General features: G+C 43.7%; 3 protein-coding genes across 3 annotated transcripts in view; 1 reads left to right on the plus strand and 2 right to left on the minus strand.

The window, feature by feature from the left end:
- T265_06726 (hypothetical protein) overlaps positions 1–5451 on the minus strand; it is a gene marked incomplete at both ends in the record, with an annotated part of 24715 nt that extends 19264 nt beyond the window's left edge. The window contains 2 exons of the mRNA XM_009172063.1: positions 4542–4789; positions 4886–5451. Coding sequence (XP_009170327.1) covers positions 4542–4789; positions 4886–5145 — 508 coding nt within the window. The remainder of the gene's footprint in view (positions 1–4541; positions 4790–4885) is intronic.
- Positions 5452–6434: 983 nt separating this feature from the next.
- The window catches only part of T265_06727 (hypothetical protein), a gene marked incomplete at both ends in the record, with an annotated part of 31442 nt that continues 13017 nt past the window's right edge, over positions 6435–24859 (minus strand). The window contains 2 exons of the mRNA XM_009172064.1: positions 6435–6493; positions 21872–21963. Coding sequence (XP_009170328.1) covers positions 6435–6493; positions 21872–21963 — 151 coding nt within the window. The remainder of the gene's footprint in view (positions 6494–21871; positions 21964–24859) is intronic.
- Positions 19345–23000, plus strand: T265_14109 (hypothetical protein; the record flags this gene model as incomplete). Its single annotated transcript, XM_009172079.1, has 4 exons — positions 19345–19423; positions 19548–19663; positions 19688–19772; positions 22933–23000. Coding segments are annotated over 4 exons (345 nt in total), but the record flags the coding sequence as incomplete, so codon positions are not given.

Consider the following 24859-nt stretch of genomic DNA (forward strand, 5'->3'; position numbering starts at 1 on the left):
GATGATGATGATGATGATGATGATGATGTTGATGATGATGATGATGATGATATTACACATCCCGTTTGACCAGAATGCTTGTTCGAGGTACCTTGCCTTGGGCCTTTGACCCACAATGCAATGAGATAGTGCAGAAGTTTATTATGGTACATGGATCGTAGTCTTCATTTCACATACCTGACTCACTAGGCAATGCATAGCACGTTTTATTTGCGGGACCACGCCCGATGCTAGTAACTCAGGACCTGGATTGGTCAATAATTAGGAAAAACTTCAGCTGTAACACCCTATCGGTGCCCAACTGCCATGCCACCCGAAGCAGAAAAGGTTCGGATACTGCTAAGTTGCCCAAGCTTAGAAAGAAGACGGGATGCAGAGATCGGATGCGAAACAGTAATACTCAGTAATACTCGCTGCAACCATTGAGCCATCTCACCCCCAGGTCTGGCGAACGCAATCTTCCGGTCCATCACTTTGGTGGTTGGAACATGTGCGACGTGTTCCGTAAAAATGGTAATGTACTTGCATTCCCAATCAGACACCGCTGCCTTGCGGTGAGGCTTTTGAGCCAAAGGCTTTGGTTGATTATCCTATTGGTCTTCCTGTCTAGGTGTGGGCACCCTTGCAGTATCCCAGCCCAAGGACAACACGGCATTGCACATATACAAAGAAGCTCATGCCACAAAGGCCACTGCGTGGTGCCGTCAGCCGGGTCGCCTTATTTGCTGCATACACAGGGCGGGTAAGTGAGAACAGGCTACTGCTGACATCTCCCTTCTTCATTCACATGCTTAGTGCACCAGAAAAACTCGCAGATCCCTGCACCTCCAGACACACATTTAGGCAGTCCGAATAGAAACCAACAACCACAAGTCCAATGACCATGATTAGCAGCTATATCTTGTAGCGTCTCCAAACAGATGCAGTGTGGACCACGCGGACCGCAATCTGGAAGGCGAGTCACGCCGACAGTACCCACACTTCTTGTAATCCCTTACACACCACTCTACCAGGTGAAGGGATGGTCACATCTGCTTCCGCACGGATAACAGCACTCCCCTCGGCAGACACTGTTTCGCCATGCGCAATACATGGCCCAACCAACGCAGCTTCTAGTGATGGACACATTCTTTAATGGAAATCCCCGTTGCACAACCGACAAATCGTTTTCTAACCGCCTCAACACCAACCCACACGAGTTACGGTTGAGACAACCTAAAAAGGTCTCAGTTCCGCTGCTCGAAGAGACTATCTCGCCATACAACAAAACAGCCAGCACGTCCCTTAATATTCAGGGATATACCACTTTGACGTCGTAGGTATCTCGAATTAGCAAACGCGACCCGGGCCTTGTAAACCGGTGTAGCCACGCCATCTGTCCCACTATGATAGAATATACGTAAAATGCTCCACAACTTCGAGTGACTCTCCCTATATTGCGAGTGGTGTGTCCAGTGACTGCACGTCCACGAGCATGACCCTACACTACATGGGTGCAAAGTGCGAAGTACGTGATGGCTTTGATCCAGAAATGTCAAAATTGTCGGTCGTCTGTACGTATGGCTTGTTCTAGCACCTGATGAATGTGAAGATTTGTTCAACGCAATACCTACCAGGCTGCCGCTATCCAGTTAGTGTCCCACGAGCCACCATAAAGTGATGATGATGAGGGGCGAGATGGCTCAAGTGGTTAGAGCGCGAATTTACTGACCGGAAGGTTCGTGGTTCGAACCCGCCCTCCGCCACTCGACTTCCCCTGTCTAGGCTTGGGCAACCTGACAGTATCCCAGCCCTCGTGTTTCCTTCGGGTGGCATGGCAGCTAGGCACCGAAAGGGCGCTACAGCTGAACGATTTTATTTTATATTTATAAAGTGATGAAGCACAAGTTACGTCAACAGTCTTGTTAAGACGGGGGGCAAACTGATCTTCCTGTGGTTACCACACTCATCACGAGCCCCGTTTTATAAATGATCACTATCAACCATTATACCTAGCTGTCTGAGAGTCTCCTTTTACTAAATGCGAGAAAGCAAATCGGACAAGTGTTGAGTGAGTCTTTGAACAATGTTGTGGGAGATCATCTGGACCAGAAACTTGGCGGCACTTGAGAGAACACGTGCACTCATGAGCCTCCGAGGCCTCAGAGGATTCCACGTTCACCGTCCACGGTTCTCCGTCAGTTGTAGGCTCCAGATGCGTGGCAGGGGAGTCAGACTAGGTTGCTGAGGGTCGTGTCAACTATTGTACACCAGACATTATTTCAGACGTGTTCTCAGCGAAGGTGTTAATTTTTTCCAAAAAGGAGGGATGTGAGAAGGTGAAAGTCCAACAAGACCAAGCCAAACGGCGCCAAATTACATGTCCACCTGGAAGTGTCTGTCACTGATCAGACTATGTATATACTACACTGCCCTCAGTCATTTTCACTTGTGCCGGTTGAACTACGTTCGGTCCAACGCGATGTCCGACTTTCCTCACTACTTCTGAGACAGCGTTTTCCCCTGCCGAAAGCACAATGAACCATATCTTTTGTTCATTTTGACAGTCTCGTTCAGAGCGAGAGGTTAGAGCCCGAAGCATCTGCGCCCCAGTACAGGGCTTCATGAGACGCAATGTCGATCGTACAGTGATGTAAACTCTACCCGAGGGGTGAGATGGCTCCGTAGTTTGAGCGCGAATCTACTGACCGGTAGGTCCGTGGTTCGAACCCAACCTCTGCTTCTCGACTTCCCCTGCCTGGGCTTCGGCAACCTGGCAGTATCCCAACCCTTCTGATGGCATGGTAGCTTGGCATCGAAAGGGTTCCACAGCTGAATGATTTTTTCTAAACTCTACCCTCGACGGCGGCATGAGTGTAAGAGATTGACAATAGGACTTCTACACATGGAATCGCCTTTCGGCGAATCTTAGCCAGGAAAAGCAACAGAAATCGTTCAGTTCCAACAAACTTTCGGTGCCCGGTTGCCAGACTACTCAAAGAGATACCAAAAGGAAGCCTAGGAGCAGTCGAGATATTGAGGTTGGATTCGAACTACGGACCTAACCAGTGAGCTAACTCGAACTCAGTCTCGGTGACGAAAACGATAAACAAAGAAGACAGGGCAGTGCAGCCATACACCACTAGGTGTGATGAAATTATTGTAAGGTCGTGGGGAGGTTCGAATATAGTGCTCCCAAAATGCAACAGATTTTAAGTGCACTATGGATGAGTGGATGGTCAGCATTTGTACACTTGTGTTGGACCTGAGCATGTTTGATCACATGTACCTGTGTAACATTAAGGCGCTGTAAATGACAATACAAGACCAAGCATTTTGGGTAGCCCTAATCACTTGGTAAAGGGCCACACACAAGGATCTTACTTTCTGTTCCGTAAGTGCCATTCACTTGAAATTTTCGTACATTTGTACGCTTGTCCACGGGGTGCAGAATTCAACCGCTGTTGCACTTGACTTAAGCAACACGTCTAGGAGTACCGGTTTCCAACGTCAGTGTTGCTGTTGAGGCTGAATGACAGACTGCACAAAACAGCTGAACTAACGGATGGTGTGTGCGCACTGAGTTATGTCTGCAAAGCATTACACAAATGACACTTGTGAGTATTGGTTATTCGCGTTGCCTTGCTTACTGGGGTGCGATTCACGAGCTTTTCCGCCCTAGTCTACTGACGAAAATTGTCACGAAGCCCTCTGCCTTCGGAGAACCAATGCCACGATGATTCCGCTGCGTTCTGACCACACCCACACCAGAACCTGGCCAATCGACAAGTTGGAGCTCACACGTTGCACATTTTACGGCCGGAGGTCTGGGTCAAACTAGTTTCTTCTGCACACGCTCATCGGCTCAACGCACTACCTGTGTTGTGCCTACCACACGACCCTCGCTACATGCTCACGTCAACTCTGCTAATGATGATGATCCGACAGACGCTAAATGGACCTAATAAGTAGAAGAATGGCACTCATGGAAAACCGGAAACAGCTGATCAGAAAGTACTGACAGGTCGTTTGGGATCGACAGAATAACATAGATAATACAAAAAATAGGAAACTATTCTTGGTAACGTAAACATATTCAAAAAAACGATGCCGCAAGGGGGTTCACTGGGAGGATGCCTCGAAAGTCTAAGACCACAGATCAACAGTTGAAATTGTAAAGAAAACGCTGGGACTAGTGGATAGATAAGGTTTCTGGTAGACCAGTGAACCGATGTGGACACTATTCCCGCCAATCACTCAGTTTTCCATAAATTTACATGCAAATATCGAAGGACATTTTGTAACGATCAAGCTCGGACGGAACAGAGAAAGGCACACAGTCATCTTCAGCAAACGTGAAAGTAACTATCAGCTCTATACTCGCGCGGATCAGCAAACCAAGGAGACAGACAGGCTTGAATCATAGAGGCCCCTATGGGAGTCGCTGTAGCTTTTCGTCTAATAGCCTCAAGTTATGCCGGTCCACGAAATAAGTCATGAAAAAAGGAGTAGTTTCAACTGAAACAGTGCTTGGATCAGAGTGAATCAGTTGTGCAACTCACCAAGTCCAACGATGCCCAGCGTATCACGCCGAATACGCGCTGATCCACTAGCGAGTTCTTTCAGTTGTTCAGGTCCATTGATGCGCTTACCGTTCTGCAGGCTGTTAATTAGCCAATAGGTCCGGCGGTAAAGCGTGAGGATATGGCAAAGAGTCGTGTCCGCGGACTCCTCAACACCGAATCCGGGGACATTGCAAACGGCGACTCCCAGTTCACCAGCCGCTTTGATATCAATGTTATCATATCCACTGACAATAAAAAAAATGGGTCATATTAAATCATGTACATATAAGGATGCAACAGACTTACAAACTCCTGCAGATATCCAGATAAACCCTACTTACCTTCCGATGCGCACGATAACCTTCAGGGACTTGAATTTTTGCAGATCCTCACGTGTCAACGATATAGTATGCCACATCAAAGCGCCGACAGCTTCCTCTAATACTTTGCCATGGATCTCAGCGGTTGAGGACGCATCACAGAAGGCTACTGTAGCGACATCCTTCAGCAGTGGCATTTCAACTGTACAGTCCCGTCCGTCAAGTAGAGCAACAAGAGGTCTGGCCTGAGGTGGTCCGTTGGAGGACCGGTGGCTCGACATCCTTATGGTATCAGCGCTAGCTCGGTCGCGAAAATGTTAGGAGCGGAACTGGGGAAATGCAATGGAGCCAAACTGCTGCGGAAACGGAGACGACCGACTGCTGGGGCTGGTGCGGCCAGTGGTGTGACGCAGCGGAATGACAGGCCAACTGATATTTTCATTTTCAAGTAAATGTTGTATACCGGGGGTCATTAACATATATGTTAATGAAGCGCTTGATTCCACCCCTCGCTTTAATCGTCCTGTCGACTAAAAGCGATAGAAAATCGAAGCCACACACGCAATTAGAGGGTAGGTAAATGTCAGACTTACACGCTTAGTGGATTGGCTCACCGCACGCACCCTTGTCTGGTTCGCATTGTGATGTTTGTTAGTCATCATCTCCGTTCGCTCCGTCTCCCACCCGCTTTCAAAGGCCGCCTGGGTATGCATTCACATTCCGAGCTATCGATTGCATTCTTCTACACGGTTGACGCTGAATTAGTTTGGCTATCTTTTCTGAAACGTGTGACAGCTGGTTTAACGATAACAAAATCGGATGTCCGTCTAACGACCCCTTTTCATAAACCGAGACACACCGCGTGTTCCGTTTGGTCTTCCTTTCCGCGTGCACCTCAAGTGAGCAGCTTACCAATCCACTTGTCAGCAGCAGTGACTATCAATTTCATGTTCAACCTGACCGCATTGAAAACGAGTGTTCTCTTGTCCATTGAGACATGCTCACAATGCACAACTCCGTGGTTTCTTTCTTATGTATGTGTAGGCTGGGACATACCTCGGTGGGGTTTGCCGTTACCACCACTTTGTATGTGTTTTTCGGACATCAACAACCTGCTGGCTTCCCATATATCAATACCCGAACGCATGCGTTCACACTCGTCTCGCGTCAAAGCTCATAACCCAGTAGACAGTAGTGAACCGTAACAAACGGCAACAATTAAGATGCCTCAGCCTGAGGTGAAGCAAGACATTTCCGTTGGTGTGAACTCCGAAGCTGTGGCAGTAGCATAGTGGGCAAAACTGTTGGTAGATGAAAGTCACTCTGGATAGTTTTTTTATCGAACCCACAGCTCAGTCTTTTCGATGATTTGAGAAAAGCGCTTTGCCAAACCTTTCTCTTTCATTCAGGTTGAATATATAATTTGCGAACATTTACGAGACCGTAAATCCACGCACATTCGCATTGCTTTCCCTGACCATTTGCTTGCAGCATAGCACAAGACACTCAGCTACGTGTACGAGTCATTTGATCAGTGTTCATCCAGAATATTCGGATAACAAACTGGTAATTACTTTGAAGTCTGGGTTTTCTGGGTTAACTTCCCAACGAAAATAAAATTACAAATATCTAGAAATAAGAAAAGTGATGAGGAGTCGCTATTCTGGATGAGGTAAGGAAATAGAACTCACGGCAGGTACCCTGCCTCAATGGCTTGGCAATAATTAAGTGCACGTTTTGGAAAAACGTACTTACTAACCAGTCTAACCAGCAAACAACTGGAATAAACCGATTGCTGGAAAGTCACGAAATCGTATGCATAAGGGTGCACAGTTTATCTGTAGCCCTGTGTGCCAAAGGCAACCTTAAAGGCGAATCATTTCATTTTGCAGATCAAAGTATTCCCAGTCGAGTGAGTTCTCTTACTATGAAATAATCTGGTATATGGCCACATTGTCTTATAATCGTAGGGTGATTTTTAGATGGAATCCGCAGGTAATTCTGCTTGATACTCACAGCTTAATCCCAAAAAAACCTTAAGTAAACTTTTCGCTTCGTGATAAAATTCTCATCCATTTAGCTCTTGAGGCTTGTGTTCATGCACAATACAATCGCAGTTCATATCATGACGGGCCTCTATTCAGCAACCGCGTAAGCAGTATTTGCTGTGCGGTGCCTGCCTGTCTTAAAGTGCGTTGATGGCCTTCCGGACCATGCGCGTGATTAATATGACCCTGTCCCACGTGAATAGTTGGAATCAATTGGAAAATAGGCGAGACTGAGTCATTAGTTTATGATATTCGAATAGGTGCAACTGACCAGTATTTTTCTATGTTCGCACGTCTTTACCAGAGCCAAGTACACGAGGCAAATAAGCTATGACAGAATATGCCTCTTTTAAGAAAGTGGAAGTAAATTTGTGAAGAAAGATCATTGTATGCCTGAAAAATGCTTCAAGGTCATATGCTAACCAAACCTGTGTCGATCGATCTTGTGAATGATTATTCACTAGACCTCAACCCTGGTGCCACCATTCGAAGGCGTTAGTCTCTCAGGTGTCGAAACATCTTCGGTGCGCGTGTCCTAAGCTTCGTAAGGGTTAAGAGACATGATGAATCGGATCGACCTGTGCTGTATACCTTCGCTTTGCTCTCAGAAGCCCCGACAAGATGTGTTAATGAACCCAAGCGGAAATATGATGACTTGACATCTGAACCCAGATGATAGGGGGCCGCTCTATCAAGCCAAAGACTTAACTGCTACCTGCTTCGGGCCCCATCTGACTTCTGAGAGGTTCTGAATCGTTTAAGATCTCACTGGTTGTTTACGGAGGTTTTTCAGTTTCGTGATTGCCCCTGAAAATCTTTAGCGAAGTACCGGTGAGAAGTACACTTTACGTATTTCGTAACTTTTGAAATGACGAACCAGTCATCCTACTTATAAGAGGCTCTTCAGCAGGCTGGATGAAATTACTTATCATTTACTTCTTGAAAACGAGTTTTCCTGTCAGGACAGCTTAGCTGGATGTACGAACTGAGTTCAGCCTATAAATCTGCAAAGCCTGTATCAATTATCGTTTGCAGAAATGATGGAAGTAAAGGTAGTACTGAATGGATGTTAAACTGATTCATTTGGAAGCGCCAGGAGACAGTTCTTTGTACAATGGGCAGGTCAAATGATACATGGTGCCGTAGGCATCTGGGTACTTTACGTACATAACTGCATGAGAATCGATATTAGAGTGTGTGTGTGTGTGTGTGAGAGAGAGAGAGAGAGAGAAAATAATACGGTAACAGTTTTTTCTCGGAAAACGCTACTTCTAAGGTTGCTGAAGGCTCTTCGAAAGCCCACGACCGGTCTTGCCCTTCCTGGGACACATAAGGTAGGTACGTTCACCGATTTGCTGTCAACCTTATGTTTTGTTAAAAAGTTAAAACGTACATCATACCAAACATAAAACGTTTTTGTGCAGTATATTCAATTGAAAAATATCGGCTGGGACAGCTGAGACTCCCTTAAAATCGGCTTAATTTGCGCATGGGTGTATGTTGTAAGAGTTTGTAATAGCTACTTCTAAACCATTTCTGTTACTTGTGTGTCTTGAGTAGGTCCACTCCTTTGAAATTCAAAAGGATGTGATTCATTCACCTTGGTGAACTTCCTCTGTGCTATGGTACGAATCAGCTGACACTGATGGTAAAATGGGCTTTATGAGGAGTTGAATTTGGTTAATGAACCCTATTGCATTGTGTCCAAACACCTAAAGCGAGATAATACAACTCTCGAGAGTCGACCGAACAGAACCTAACAGGAGGGCCATTTGGTAGTTCTTATCCCAAAGTATGCTATGCGAAAGTCTGTCAGTTGCCGAGGCGATAACCTCAGGATCAGCTGCATTCAGTGTGTGGCTAGCTATCTTCCACAAACGGGAAAATTGAATGCGACCTTTCCATTACTTCTTAAAAAGGCTTTAGGCTTCAGTGTGCATAGTGTGTAGATAGTTTTAGGACCACAACTAAGTCCAAAAAACAAGGCTACGCCATACGGAATCCTCCAGGCCAACCATAGGATACGTTCTAAGGGTCACGGTTTATCGCACCGCTAACCTTGATGTGCTGTCTAGGTGCCTGTAGTAAAGGCCTAAGTCACCCAGACTTGACACTGTAGCAACCTTTCCCAGTGGACATCCCCGGACGAATCAGGGTAGCCCAACTGTCCGGACTACTGACACGACTTTGGTGGTGGACCAAGTCGTAAACTAGGTGGTCAAGATTCATACCTGTCATTGTGTGTGTGTGTGTGTGTACGTGTGTGTCCTGACAACAAGCCAAGTCACGTGATGTGTCGAGATAGTCGGAACAACAAACGCATGTGCGTAGACTTTCGTCTGGCTTGTCAGTCCATTAAAAATGGTATGCAAACGAAACGATGGCGAGGCACGGCACATACTGGCTAAAAATTACTTTCACACAGGTGCCATGTTGAGTGACGAATAGTGGAAGACGAGACCAAATGCCATTTCAGCCAGCGTGTGAGTTGATTAGATTTACTCGAGCTAGCCGTCTGCACAGATTAGCTAAGGTGGAACGACATGGTAAAGTGTGGTCTTTTCGTTTTAACTTCCCACGTGAAAGTGCTAACAATGGCTCGCATTCATTGGAGACGATAACAATAATAGTAGTAATAATCGTTCAGTTGTAATAACTTTTCGGTGTCTAGCTGCCGTGCCACCCGAACGAAGTACGAGGGCGCAGATACCACTAGGCCGCCTAAGTCTAGACAGCAGCAGTCAAGATCCATAGTTTGGGTTTCGAACCACGGAATTTCCGGTTATCTCGAGTTTGGATGAGAACTTCATTGAGGCCGCATATCATTGAAGTCTGACAGGCACCATATACCCACGTTGCATCACAATAATTGGTACAGGTACGAGCTTTACACATCAGGTAGAACCACACTAAATACAATATCTGAGCAGAAAGTTTCCGTGCAGAGAGCTTGAGCTCGAAAATGTGAATGCCAGATTAGTTCAGCAGTATGGAGAGGTCTATATGCTGGAAACTTTGGTACCTGTACTATATGACTTCGCCCGAAATGCGTCTCAGACGCCAATCGCATCAAGGAAACGGAATAAAATGGGACACATCATTTTCGGAAGGAGGCCAATTTTCGTCTTCCTTTTAGTGTGCTCTAGGAGATTTTGGCTAGAAATGTTCCACCACAATTTTTTATGGGACATTTTGACAATACACACTATCTAAGAGGTTAGCCGCCTCAGTTCAGCTATTTTCTGTGCAAATTTCTGCTTCTTCAGTGAAAGGGATTTCGCTTGAATTTGAGGTGGACAGTGCTGTGAAACTATGTACTGGCCATACTAAGTCGGTTTGGGATTCACATACCGTTGTGTTGTCCAGTCTTGTGTTCTTGTCAGAGCAGTTCAACCTCCCGTTCAACTTCACACATACAAGGTGTATGTGGGCCATATGTATGTATGTATGTATGTATCATAAAACACTGCAGGAATAGAGGCATCAACAACGGGAACGTTGCATACTAGAAAATCTCCAGCACTGTTCCAATTTGGATGCCCCTGGCCAGTTCTTTGTTGGTTTTTCCACCACGATAGGCCTAAATCCCACCTACTCAAATCGGTTAGAAACGTTTCACTGATGATGCTGACCCCCCTATCTGTTTCCTCTAATCCCAGATTTTCATCTCACTCTCGCAAAATTTTGTTTTTCAAATTGTCTCCAGGTTCCAGTGAAAAATGGACTAAAGCACGGAATCAGTTTCTTTTCACTTTTGTGTCTACAATCATTGATAATCTTTCTATCCTAATAGGTGAAGAAAATAGGGTAAGATTCTAACTATGTATTCATCCGATTCTTGGTTTATGATGATTCCTGATTTATGTTGACCAAAGAAGAGTGTGATCCAGCTTGATCTTATGCGTATCAACATTCCTGATTTGGTTATCTCAAAATCCGTATGAATCTCTTGAAACCACCGACCGCTCCATTGCTATCGCCCTCCTAGTGTGACGGTGGATACTACTGATGAGGTATGTGTTTCTTCGTGAATCCGCTTCGAGTCTCTTGAATGATGTCTTTTACGGAATTTGTGGAGTCGCTTTGTAGCATTTGCTTGCATTTGGGTAAACAGTCAATGAATATACAGGAAAGTTTACGGAGACGCGTTCAAGCAGAAGATAAATATTCAGTTTTGTAAACAAGGTGCATTTGAGAGTTTTGCTCTCCTGCTTATTGGTCTGTAACTGTTCAGTTGATGTTTCTCTGATAAACACTGAGGCGAAGTTCTTCTTCCCTTCACTAGTAGTACATGCCTTTGCATACTGTCGTTCTTTTATCATCTCCACGCACACAGCCGTCTTTCAACGTTGTACCGCTCCACCATATGAAAACTGCAATGATGGCCATTTTCCCTCAATCTGATGCATATCTACCACTTGGTCTATCTTCCCATTCTGCTTTCACTACTGTAGTCAAATAAGCTTTTTACACAAGAAATCTCGCTGTCCACATGTACCCTAAAAGATACTGGATGGTAAAGAGTGTTCAAAATAAATTATCGTGGATTGGTTGCATGTATAAATACGACAGCAAACAGAGGCATTGAACTCCACTTTATTGCCCGAACTGGTGAGCCTGAATTAGTAATGGGCATGTTGAGCTTAAGCAGCTCTGGTTGTTGGAAGAAGAGCACCGAAAAGGTCAGGTTTCCAATTTGAATGCCCCTCGCTTGGCAGCAATTATTCCAAATATCTAAGAATAAATTCATCCACTTTTTAATTTGGACTGCTCACACTGGGACTGTTTTTCCTGTTTTTTCTGATTTTCTAATGAAAGGTTGCTTCAGTTTACTTGCTCCCACAAGTCTATTTGTAATTTTTATATACTGTTCTGCGTTCTCTATCATTTTCTGCGTATATCTTTTCATGTATCCCGGTCTAGTTAAAGAGGATTTTGGCTTCCTTAAACTTTGCTTGAACTTCATACGATTATAATATGAATTACTATGCTAAAGAGCTGTCTGGTGATTCTTTATAGGAACTGATTTAGTCAAATCACATTATCTCAGGCTATTACTGGCTAAAAAGATTTACCGTGTTTTTTTTATATATCTACAATTGTTTGTTTATTTACATTCTATTCAACATGACCTTATTTGGTAGTGAGTGCGACGAACATTTGCGTGGTTGTATTTCTCACTCATGGGCTCCAGGTTTGTCCGTTGCCCGTTGCTAAAATCTGTCACCGTTATAAGTGAGTGTTCCTGTGAGGTCGTTGGTCTTGCGCAGAACTCAATGTGGACAGTCAGGAAGAGATTTCAGTCCGTTATCCACTATCACGAGCCACCTGGCCAAGGTCATCCCGTTCTACATGTAATGATTTGTTGATCGTGCCTGAATGTAGAACTTGATCTTGACAAAATAGTTGTTTTACAAGGTACCATCTAATAGATATGCGAACAGGGAACAGTGGATCTGGAACCGAGATGGAGCTGTAGCGTATAGAAAAACCTAATGCATCGCATGGGTTGCATTATCTGGTGTGACGAATTAAACAATGAAATTCTCAGTGAATGCCTTCTACTCCAAGATTTCGGAAACACACCATACTTGAAGAAAGCCATTACAGAGCCCACTTTCGTCAAACTGGAAATGCCCAAGATTATGACGGTTCTTTTGGTGAAGGCGTAACACATTGTATCGACCAACTATTTTGGCCTGATGAGGAAAAAAAGACAGCTTGAAGACTCAGAAGTCCCGACAATTCTCCACACTTTCCTATGGAGGAAAATGTTGGTAGCTCAGGTAGGGTAGATGGTCGTTTGCTTGTTCGCTGAGCTGGGCAATTTGATTGCATGTTTTCACTTCGAGAATTTGAGTCGCATGCTAACCAACACTCACGCAGGAGGTGAGATTGTAAACTCCGGTTGAGCATGCCAAGGATGAAACCTTTATTACATAAGCAAGTGAATATTTTACGGTTGTTTGTACTCGTAATTGCGCATGTCATTGACAGTCACTTCAGCCAAATTATCTCATTTTGTTTCGATCCCGGGGTGCCCGATAGTGAACTCATCAGAGACGTGAGATCGAGGCTACAAAACTGCTATCAAATGCCGAGAAAGAACTTTGGTAGTTTGAGAACATCGGAGAAAGTCCCAAAGGGGTTTTATCCAGTCTATGCTGAAAAGCTGAGAATCACTTTACAGCTGTTTCCCCCGTAGTGCCCATCTCACGAAACCCGAGAGAGCTTTGAACCGCGACTTCCTGGGCCATTAGCTGAGCACTTAGCCATTTGGCCACGAGCCACTGGTAAGCTGTGTGATTAACACGTATTTAGACAAGATATACTGCCGCTCATCCTGCAATCACGGAATGCACATCATTTAGCCACGTGTTGACTGACTCCTTGAGTGACGAACTTTCACATGGAAGTTTCACTCATCTTATGAAAGTATTCTTCCTCTGAGCGACTGAGCAACGACCATCCAATGTCCTCTTGATGTGCGACAAATGTTGTGTTGTTACTGCACCATGCATTGTTGCACGGACGGACAGGATAATGGAGGCCTTTTTCCAGCAGTCTGATACAAATGACAGTTCTAATAACACCCTGGCGAACGTTTATCAATCTTGTCTACTCTGAGACACATAGTATCTCCGATCATTCTACACTGTTGACCTCGTGGCCTTAAGCAATCCGGATACGCATCCGCTGTTTGGCAACAGGAGCGCATTGATTGGCCAACGAGCAGCAGACGTTTGCACTGGCAAAGGTGAAAGATATTAAATGCTATCTGGCCGCATTTCCAAGGGGTTGGAAACCAAGAAGACAACTGAGGATGATTTCTTGATAGAAAGTGAGATGACATGGGACTTAAGAGAAGATTCTTTATGATTGGAGCAACGGTACTCTGTTTGAGGGCAAACTGCGAGCACACTTGGCACAACCTCATAGTGACTTTCTCCTTCATTGATGGATGAATACTGGGTTTGATCATGCTGGGAGTGACGACTTTTGAGGAGACTAGGTTGTAGAGGAATGCTTTTTTTGTTCTCTCCACAGCGATGGTTTCGATACCAGAAGGGTGGAGGAGTTAGTGCATGCTGTTCTTTACTTAAAATATTCACCGCTCCATCCGGACATGTTCGTCAAGAGCTTTGTCCGTATGAATTCCACTACTCATTTTGTAAAAAACGAGTTTTTGAGGAAGTAAGACTATTCACAAACTAAATCGGTGTGAGTGGCAGAATCAATTGAATTTGAGCTGAATCTCTTGTGGACGATCCAATAGTTATGAGTAGTGATCCTCAAAGAAAATATACTGCAGTATCTGAATATCCTGCCAACTGAAACATAAGGCAGCCTCTGTGCCGCAAATTCAGTTGAAGAATATTATAAACGATGGGTGCGTCTGGGGATCATTTGGATTCTCTGTTTTTCAGGAAGGTCAGAATACCCGAAACCTACGGAGACCCTCAAACTCCACTAAACGCTGATTAGACAGCCTCGGATCGAACCCACATGGTGTCCCTATAAATAAAACCCGAGGATATTGTACTTTCCGCACTCAATCTCATGTTCACAATAAATCTGTTGTGCTCCTTGTCGGCGAGTCTTTTTCCCGGTACTAGGTACTGAGGTGGGGACAGTAGCCAAATAAAACACCGTTCATACCAAATTAGTTTGCAAATACGTATAGCGTACCAACCGTGTTCAGTCTGGATTAGAAACTCGAGGACTGTGCCCATCTGATGAGCTGGATCAAAACCAGCTATGAGCTGTCGAAGAGTTTCCAGCTACCTCATCACCGCACCTATCTAGTGAATAGCTATCATACAAACGAAAACAAATGCACAATGTCTGTATCATGGTACTCAGAATACCAGAGGGTAGATTTCCACCTTATATATTTACCAGAAGCACATTCTGTTATCCCTGCTCATTCTCTCTCAGCACATAGTCACAATGTGGTTATTTGATTACTTGGAAAAACCGTTCCTGTTCAGGCGCTAGCTAGATTGTTGACGCAAAAGTGCTCACGCTACGAATAAATAAGGAAACCGCGGCATCTTGTACCTATGGTCAGGATACCAGGTAGTCTTTCTGAACAAAGTCTCTCTCTATAAACAGGGCGGCTTCTTTCGTCCAATCTCGTTTTCGTGGAGGAAATTTGCACTAACTGTCAGGATCGCTGTTTTAACTTATGAAGGTCTTACTTGGTCTTACTTGGACACGTATGAGGTAAACGGCATGAGCTTGAGGGGATTAATTTCAGGCTGAGGACCAATACCTTTGCTACTTAAAGGACACCCGCTACACTTATTCTTGTGGAAGCTTAACTAAGGCATCCAGGTATCCTCTTGCTTCTTTTACTGACGAGAAAACATGTGTGCGCAATTTTGAAAGCGAGCATTGGATGGTCGTTCGAAGCTGCTAGTGCATGAATTCGAACCCAGGTTCTTGAACCAGAAGTTCTCGATGTGTGAGAATATCCATACCGAATTCGGTGCACTTGAATTTAAAAAGGTTGCGTTATGTGCTGGATGTGTATTTTGGTTGAATGAGAGAATAACGTGGTACTAATATACCTCTGTTTAGTCCTCGACATTTCGGTCACCGCGGACGTACTTCTTCATGAGTGAAATAATCAGAATTATGGAAAAAAGATGAAAAATGGAGGCAAGCTGGCGAATATTCATGGTTTTCGTGTCGTCTAGCAACAAACCTAGGTCGATTAGCGTGTTAATCCGCCCGAATTCAGTCATAATCATATCCAGCTCACACAGTGATGCTTTCTTGGTTTTAGTTTGTAACTTGATCCACAGGCATCAGCTGGGATCTGACACTAGGAGTAACTTAATCGACCCAGACGCAGCGAGTAAAGTGTGTGTGGTTTTTTCCACCTGCTTCCAACCCAATGGAGTTCGAGTGACACTTGATAAATGTCATCCAATCGCCTGAAAAAAGTTCCACTGTTTTTACCTCCACGACAGCCTGAATGAGTGGAACATGTGGAAATAGGGTAGGGACCACAATGAGTCATTCACAGTCCCAGAAGACCTCGTCAACACAAAACAACTGACAAATCACTCCCTCAATAGCAAATATCGTCCGAAAGCACATCACGGAGATAGAAGAAACAACAACCGCAGGCTTGTTGACGCGCAGCCTATAGGTGTTGGTTAACTCACAGTGTCCAGTCATCCTACATGCATGACAGATGGAAACAATATATACGTTTTGGATGGGATTAAAATAGGGAGAAATTCAGTGTGTTCTTCATGCCGAGGATAGTTTGTTAACTGAATGGAATAGCCAAACGATGACGAAGCAGTTGGAAAGCCCAAATGTACCATGTGCTAAATCATGATAACACTGTGTGGGGACCATGTTCAATAACGACAAGCTGGCTACTTAATAAAATAGTAACAACGTTGAATAGAATAAGACAAACCCTATAAATATGGATTTTCTGACGTATGGTGGTCAGCCCAGTGAGTAAGTGTTTTCTCAAATGCGTACAATCCCCGGTGAACAACTCAAATACATTGGGTAAGTTGTGATTGTGGTAAGGTTGGGTGAGCAGGGTTGCTAATACTTGCTGCGATGTTCGCCGTGTGTGGTTGATGCAATAGCCAGCCGACCAAACGATGCGCAATTATGCGAGGCAGGACCAAACAATGCTCAAACAAATAGGCAACAATGAGTTGTGAACTGCTAGGCTATTTTTTCGGACTGGCTAAAGGTACTGCAAACCGGAGCCAGTGAAAAACTGTTCAATCCAGGTCATTGGGTTCACCGTGTCAGGCTGTGAAATAAAACCAGCGCACCACTATACTGCATCTATTGCCTTCAGAAAGATCGGCCTGATAAACAATGCTCATGTGAGGGAGGGAGGGAGAAGATAGTTTTAACACCAATGAGCTTCAAATATTCTATACTGTGACCAGTGCATGACTGATACCACATATGTTAGACTTCACGAGCAACGAAATCACGAGTTCCGACACGCTTTTGAACAGTGAAAACATATTAGAGGATTTCTTCAGAAGCTTGTTCTGTGTGAAGTGAGTTCGTACCACGGAGATTTTGTAAGTGAATGCTACAAAGACCTGGTCTTCACATGCCGATTTTCTTATGATGATGTTCTGAATTCTGACACTGAACAATCTTTTGTTTATTTCTACCATACTGCCTCCATAATGCCTTAGACCGTCTCACCCATGTAGGTATCAGGATAGATAATATGATTTCTGGCTACATTTGTAACTCATGTCCAATTATCCGTATATCCGGGTCTGATTCTCTCGTTGAAGGAACGGATGTGTATTCTAACTAAACGATGGATTTGTCTTATTCCGCAGTTTGTTTTCAATAGTTGAGGGAAATATTTGATGTCTAAACTAATGGCGTGAATTGTTTGTCGGAAAGTCATGGTGTTAACGCCAAACCAACTTCGACAATGGAAAAAGAAGACGTTATTCGCTGGGAATTCTCTTTGTGCTCTGTTGTTTCTATTGCTGGTTCCCATCGCGTCACACCTGTTCAAGAGGAAAAGTGACCAAATTCGACGGAACATAGGAATTCTGATATTTTTGAATTAAGAAAAGGGGAGTAGTGAAACTGTCAAAGTTGTATGAACATCACAGGAACCTCGATCAACAGGCTAAGGAGGGCTTTCTGCAGCAGGAAGCAGTGAGGTGGATGTCGTTTCAGAAGCTGAAATTACTCTAGCTTAAAAATCCAAATATGCTCTCACTGAGTCCAAAGTTGCACAGCGAAAAGTCTACGTCCCGATCCAGTTAGGTGAGATTCAAAGCATCCAGGCCACTTTGATTCACAGAAGCATGTCTTGAGCTCAGTGGTGGGTTACGAGCGCTGCTCGCGTCTGGTTCAATGATATCGTCATGATCGTCATCCACAGCACAAGAATGTGCAGTGATACTCTGCTGCCCTACAGCCATAATTTATTGGATTGCCTTACTGTGAAGAAAATAATAAAAATGACGGAGAAGGGACTTAGCGCTAGCCTACCACAATTATTCCGAGATCCCTACACCTCCAGACACTCATTCAATCTAGTTGTTCGGTCCAGTAGATTCCCACCCCATCGCTTAAACCAGTAAGAACAGTCTTTATTCTTCAATCCTACTCGGAATAACCGGTCAACAAACGGCCCTAGTTCATGACCGAAGCTCCAGACTTATTTAGCCTCATTGAGCTAATGTAGGTCAACAAGTGCGACTGTGTCATGTCTTAGCTTCTGTATCCACTGACTTCCCTACCATCATGTTATTCACCAGTGTTTAAAAAGCTGGAAGATAAAACATTTGAACCCCTTAAAACGGTGTCTTCCATGATGAGAACCGATCAGTGAACTATGCGTTGGGATGACATGGTTGACTATCGTGCTCGTAAATTTACACTCTTTACAGCTGCAGTTCAAATGTCACCTGATATGCGACTTTATCACGCAGCGTTCATCTGAGTCTGGCTATGTGTAAATCTAATATTGCCTTCTGGGTTGTTTTGTGATGTCCGATGTTCTGTATTTCACTTAGATATTTCAAGCAACTGAAGATATTCGTCGACGACACTAAAGGAGCGATGCTATCGGTCAATTCCTGCGTTCCGTAACCGGTAATCTTGGCTAGTACGTCACAAATAGATACAACAATGGTCTCCTAGTGGTCACTGGGTCACTGAGTCTGACTGATTCCATACAGATGAGTCCAGGTCGGAGAAATAAGGTAGTTTGTAAGCCAGGATATGATCAAAGTTCCAACATGTTTCTTTTAAACTCAGAGGTCTATGCTATGTAGCAGAGTTTTGATAACCTCAAACATCAGTGTGGATCACGCCTTTCTTGATCGCTTCAGAACTATCCGGTATCTAACTCTGAGTCTGTGCGCCTTTCCGCTGTCAGCTTTTCGCAGATGTCGGGCATTCGCAGCTGTTATAGGCCTCACTCAAACAACACTTAGTCATAGTTGTACGATTCTTTGACGTTCTGATAATTATTTCTAAGATGGAGGCACGGCTGAATAAACTCCCTGTGTAGAAAACCCTTCCTCAACTACTAGTTCCTTCATCTCCTGTTTTTTTTAAAAATACACGATCTGTCCGGGATGGCGTTTTTTTTCAAGAACTGTTTCATAGATCTTCCTTCCTCCTGTAGAGAGTTGGAGGAACATAATTTAGCGACATCAGGTTGATGTTTACGTTCACTAACTTTTCATGTTAGGGATCTACCAAACTGACTTAAATGATATGTCTGCTTTCTATGGAGTTCTCGATTTATGGCCCCGTCGACATCAAGAAAATTGAGTTATCGAGAAACACACTTGTTTGCAACTCGATTTGGTTTTCACGAGAGACTCAACTGAATCCCTCATTTATGATATTCTACAACTGAATGTGCTGCACACCGGCCGCCTCATGATTCAGTTGGCACGATATTCAAGATATCGCAGTATATTTTCATAAAGGAAACTACTCACAAGGTCGAAGAGTTTTCAGCAACCTTGTGAGTAGTTTCCTTTATGAAAATTGAGTTATGGTTCACGTTCCACATCAACGGTTAACGTCCAAGTAGACACAGATATACTTTCTGCACCTCTGTTTGTTGGTCTGTTCGCCGAGCTTGGTAGTTGGATTGCAAGCGTTTCATCACCAATCGAGGTGACAACGTCAGTGCACTCAGCCCTGCACTGACGATGTCACCTCGATTGGTGATGAAACGTTTGCAATCCAACTGCCAAGCTCGGTGAACAGACCAACAACCAAACAGCGCACCCGAGCTACCTACATTCCAAAACGTTGCTAATACTTTCTGCACCTATTCATCACATTTTGGTCCCAGTCAACTTTTGATTGTAAGCAGGTATTAGCAGAGTATAAATTCCAAAGAATCCTCTGGTAAATTCTGAAGTGAGTAGGTTCCTAATCCGTTTTACATCCTAATTAATGCTTTGGACATTTAGATCGCAAGTTCAAGTCTGTTTGTTCGCCCTAACCGTCCAACTATCCTCATGGACAGTCAGGTATTTTAAAGAAAAGACCAAGAACGCCAGCAGAAGAATTATCTTCGAGAAAAATTAACAAGTATCCCGGTTGTTTGTAGCAGCTCTATGGGTTGACGGTGTGCAGCCGCTAACCAAAGTGGTGCACTTTTGATCTATCGACACCAGGCTAAGTATCATATATCCAACTTCCCCATCAAAGTGTGTAAGTGAAATTATGCGCACTTGGTGCATGTGTCCAACAACAGCATCTAACTGTTAGTCTGTGTGGTTAACTACAGTGATGTCCTCGAAAAATGGACGTCAAACCTTTGGCTCTTGACGTCCTGTCTTCCGGAAGGAGGGCTGCAAACTAGGCCGCAGGTGATTAGGAACGGTATTATGGACTGCTTATCAAAATGGTCCCCTTTTGAAAGTTTTTTCTTGAAGGAAAACCACCATAGTTACGGTTTGAGTGTTACTCTCCAAACATTTAACGAAGCAACTACATATTATCAATAAACACTCGTTTGTCTCACGAAAATACCCACTGTGCAAAAACTCTATGAAAGCTTGTTGAATGTAATATTTTATTCTGTGTTCTAAAATGACAACGCTCAGTTGACGTAAATTTAATTCTCTCTGCATGCAGCCATACCGGGTTCCAAGTTACAAGCACGACAAATAAGACATAACAATCAAGTGTACCTTACAATAGGATTGACAACAGCTTTTTCCAGTGTAGCGCATGTGCACGACAAATTCATCGTTTGTTTGAACAGCAGTGAGATAAATGACAGGCTAATTAAAATATGGAACTAGAATGGATTTGGAACACGTGTGCTCCGATTTTCGTTCGTATATGGCAACCAGGGGTTTCACAATTGCAAACTTTGAATGAGCATCGGCTGGTACTCCGTAACTGCATGCTGCGGAAACATTAGAACCAGGTAATTCAAAGGATGTTTGTCCCCCTCCATTCACAATTCTTGGAATAAAAAGTAGTCTATTGACTCGAAAATTTTTCTTTATTGACTGGTCCCTTCCCGAAAAACACGATACAGGTTTTGATCATTCCTTTCAGTTGGTTCCTTTAGGAATATGATCATGATTTTAAAAAAAGTTTAACTGTCATCAATTGGCAGAAAGTTTGGTCGTCTCAAAATCCTCTGCTCATTAGCACTGATCTTGCTATAATCATTTTTTTTGGTTGAAATTGGTAGCATACACAAAGTCATCCTCCAGACGAGAATAGCATGATATCACCTTCCGTTATCAAAATAAGGTGTTGTGATTAGCACAACTGTTTACCAATAATCTCGGTTTATTCCAATCACAGGAGAAAGTTCGTACTACTGACTGGTAGCAGTCCACCTTGCTACCCTACCGAAAGCGGGAGACACCAGTATATCTGCGTTAACTGAAGAGTAGTTGGGCCACGCTCAGTAGTTCTGCAGGTGATTCTCAACATCTGACTTATGCCCGTTTACTTCACATGTCTTTTAATTTGGGAACCAAATCGCGTTCACATTCTTTCATTAGGAACGTGCGTGAGCAGTTTGCTAGCACCTTTTCCAGAATTCAGTATTCCACGAACACCGGTGGACCACTGGAAAGTAGATCAGCATACGAGCAGTTAAACTAGAAAAATTCCGCACCGTATTTGAACCAGACGAAGTACTTCTATTGTCATGTCTTCCAAGTTTGTACTTAGAAAGTTATATAGTCCATCCCAATTCATGACCACTTACCCACGGTGTGCTGCAGAAAAATTATTCTGATGAGATACACGTCAATGAGTAGAGATTTCTGCAAACTCTGCCACTTTCTTATTTAAGCGAGAGGTAGCTAATGAGGCGATACTGTTAGACTGCTTATTTTTACAAATTTAGGGTTAAATTACGTTGGCTTGAACGTTTCTGGGGGCGCAGATATGATATTCATGCTTTTTGGTGGCGATCCCGGAGACTAACCGATGTTTATCGCATTCAAACTGAATCGAGAACATCGTGGTTTACCGTCGAGCTTGCGACCAGCCTTCGAATAGAGTTCTTTGTATCTGGCCCTGTTATCGAAATTGAAAATGTAGATAAAATTCGGGGGAAACGGACTTGTGCTTCGGGGGAATATTTTCTTCCCTTGTGTTCAAGTATTGATGACCAATGGTGCTTGCTTAGTAAACTAGGTACATTAACAGACATGTCAGAGTGAGGGTTAACTTGGGAACGGCTGAATTAGTGCGATTTCAGTGAGGAAAGGCCTTTCGTTTTTGTATATGAATGCTAAATACCACCCTAAATGTAGGCAAATTCAAAGTGCAAACAGGCCTTAATGCTACTAAAGTTAGCTCCATAGAGTATAAAACAACTACGAAGTAACGACCCCAAATTAATATGGATGTTGGACAACTCACTTGTCACTTCTCCTATGCTGATGCACCATCGTCCCAGTTTTCTCCGGCATCTCTGATAACTGTTGTTTTACCTCACCACTTGTGTAAATTACTTTACGCAAGAAAACATATGGACCGGATTTCGAGCAAGCAAGGCTGCCAAATGGAAGTGCACATTAAGTGTATTCCCCAAAGGGTAAGCTGTTCGATCTGCGCTTGTCTTCTGCAGCAGTTGCCAGTGGAGGATTAAGCAGGCAGCCAACTGGTGCCCTGTATTTCAAAGGGTTTCAAATCATTACTCCAACAACTGAAATCCAAACTTGAGAAACCCTGTGTTCAGTTTCCTTATCAATCCAATGTTTACCACTCTTAGATCCTGCTCTGTGTGTGCATTTAGTCAGTGATTTTTAGAGAAGCGGAACCAGAAACGCAGACCCGGTGTTATTTTCTAAACTCTTCTGTTGCCTCAATCGATGCTTTGTGCTACATCAAACGATTCCCCTGAGGACTCGTGAAACCGCTCACGGTTCACAGAGAATGGTGGCCTAGTCTTACAAAAAAAAACACGAAGTTCTTCAATGAATCCACCAAACACCTAATCACATTTACCCATGTACTTATACATTGTCGTTTATTTTTAAGGAACATGGTCGTAAACATAAAAAGTGCATCCAGGTGATAGATGTGGAAGAGTGTACAGAAGAATATTAGATAAAATGAGGAAAGCTTTGTACTCAAGGGCGCATCACGAACAGTTTCAGTCGAAAAAGATGAATAGCAACATATGTAAGAATGTCTGATGTGAAAACACGTGTGTAAAGATGATCCGTCGAAGAAAGGACAAACAATGCTGAATTCTTCGACAGTCCACGACCGGTTTCGCCCTTCTTGGGTCTCATCAGGTAGGCGCAGTCCGCGAGTTTCCGTCAACTTTATGTTCTACTCGAAACTAAATTGCACGAAATTAGCGAAATACACTCATTCGAATATCCTGGCGACTGAAACATAAGGCGACCTGGTGAAGCACATTCAGTTGTTTCAGTTGATTCAGCTGGGTTCCAGGCGAGTGTGTCCATGGTGCATCTTAAGTAAATACTGCCTTCTTACTTGGTATGCGGAATCTTTCAAAGAGCTACAGGGTTCTTTGTAACCGCTTAACACAAAGCCCGTCTACACAGAAAATTAGCAGTGATATTTTACAACCAGGGATTCGGTCTAAGAGCAGATGTAATCCCTAGTGAAAAAAGCAATGAGCAATTTACAGCCCTTCTACTTTCTTGTGGATCGTCAGTCTCGAGCATGAAACAAACTCATAAAAGGATTTGAAATGAAGTCTTCTGGATAAGAAGTGGAACCGTCTACCGTTAGGCTACGGGAGAATAGTTATAAAGTTCGACTGAGTGGATATTGCGGTAACCACCGCTCACTCAAATGGTTCACAAAAGAATAGTCCAGTGTTGACTGGATAGATAAGATAATAAGGAGAAAGGTTCACACACCTTGTCGAATATTTTCCCAACAGTACTGCAGCTTTCCAGGATAGGTATTCCTGACTAAGAGGACGAAATATTGACTCGAAAATTTGAAATAATTGTAATACTGCGGAAAAGTTACAATTAACTAGTAAAGTAGTCTCATTCAAAACGTATCGTTCACCTGCCAATCAGTCACTTGTTTTTGGAATATTAATGGGGTGATCGAAGCGTTACCAAGTGCTGACGATAGGCCAATGTAATGCGGCAACTGATGGGATCGGTCAAAAACAGTGGACGGAAAAGGTCGTCTCCGTGAAAATTACTGTAGTCCAATAAATGGCTGCGAAACAAACTGAATACCGTTATAAGGTCATCACTTAACTTTTCGAAAAACGAGTGCCGGTAAATGGGAGGACCATATGAGGAGTTTAAATTATGATACCACGATGGTGAAACAACCGTATTTGTGTAACCAAAAAAACAAAAACGCACCCATTTTCACAGATTTATGTAAACATTACTCACTACTCCTACTCAACTTTGTAATCACTGCTACTTATTTAATAATGGAGAAACTAGTTGAGATTTGCACGGATAATATGGGATAATCATTCTAGGGATTCTCTATGCCGAACTGCGTCATCTGTGTTTAATGTGTGGACCAAGTCAAGCCATACGACCCAACAAGTATGGTTAAACGTATAGCTGGGAATAGCTGTACAGTGAGAAAATTACCGACTTTATCACCTCCCAGTTGTAACAGTTGGCACTACATGACGTACGTGGGAATGAAGATCGGTGATGCATGAGTGCGGCTGCTACGGCCATACCAGTTTCACGATAACAGACACAAAAGTGTGTGCTTCCTGAGAGGAACTGAGCATGATTTGGGGTTGGGATATACACAACGTGATCGTATAACGGGAGAGCTAGTGGAGCCGTCGATTGTGCGTCCATTAAATGACACTGGATTGGTTATAAGTAGTGATGATGTACTGAGAGTACATTACTTGAGATCTACGTATTCTTGAAGTAACGGTACTCAGATTGCCAAAACTCTCGTTGGGCCTCACAAGGCAGGCCTACGTTTTCGT

This window comes from Opisthorchis viverrini, assembly GCF_000715545.1.
Source record: "Opisthorchis viverrini unplaced genomic scaffold opera_v5_144, whole genome shotgun sequence".
Classification (NCBI taxonomy): domain Eukaryota; kingdom Metazoa; phylum Platyhelminthes; class Trematoda; order Opisthorchiida; family Opisthorchiidae; genus Opisthorchis; species Opisthorchis viverrini.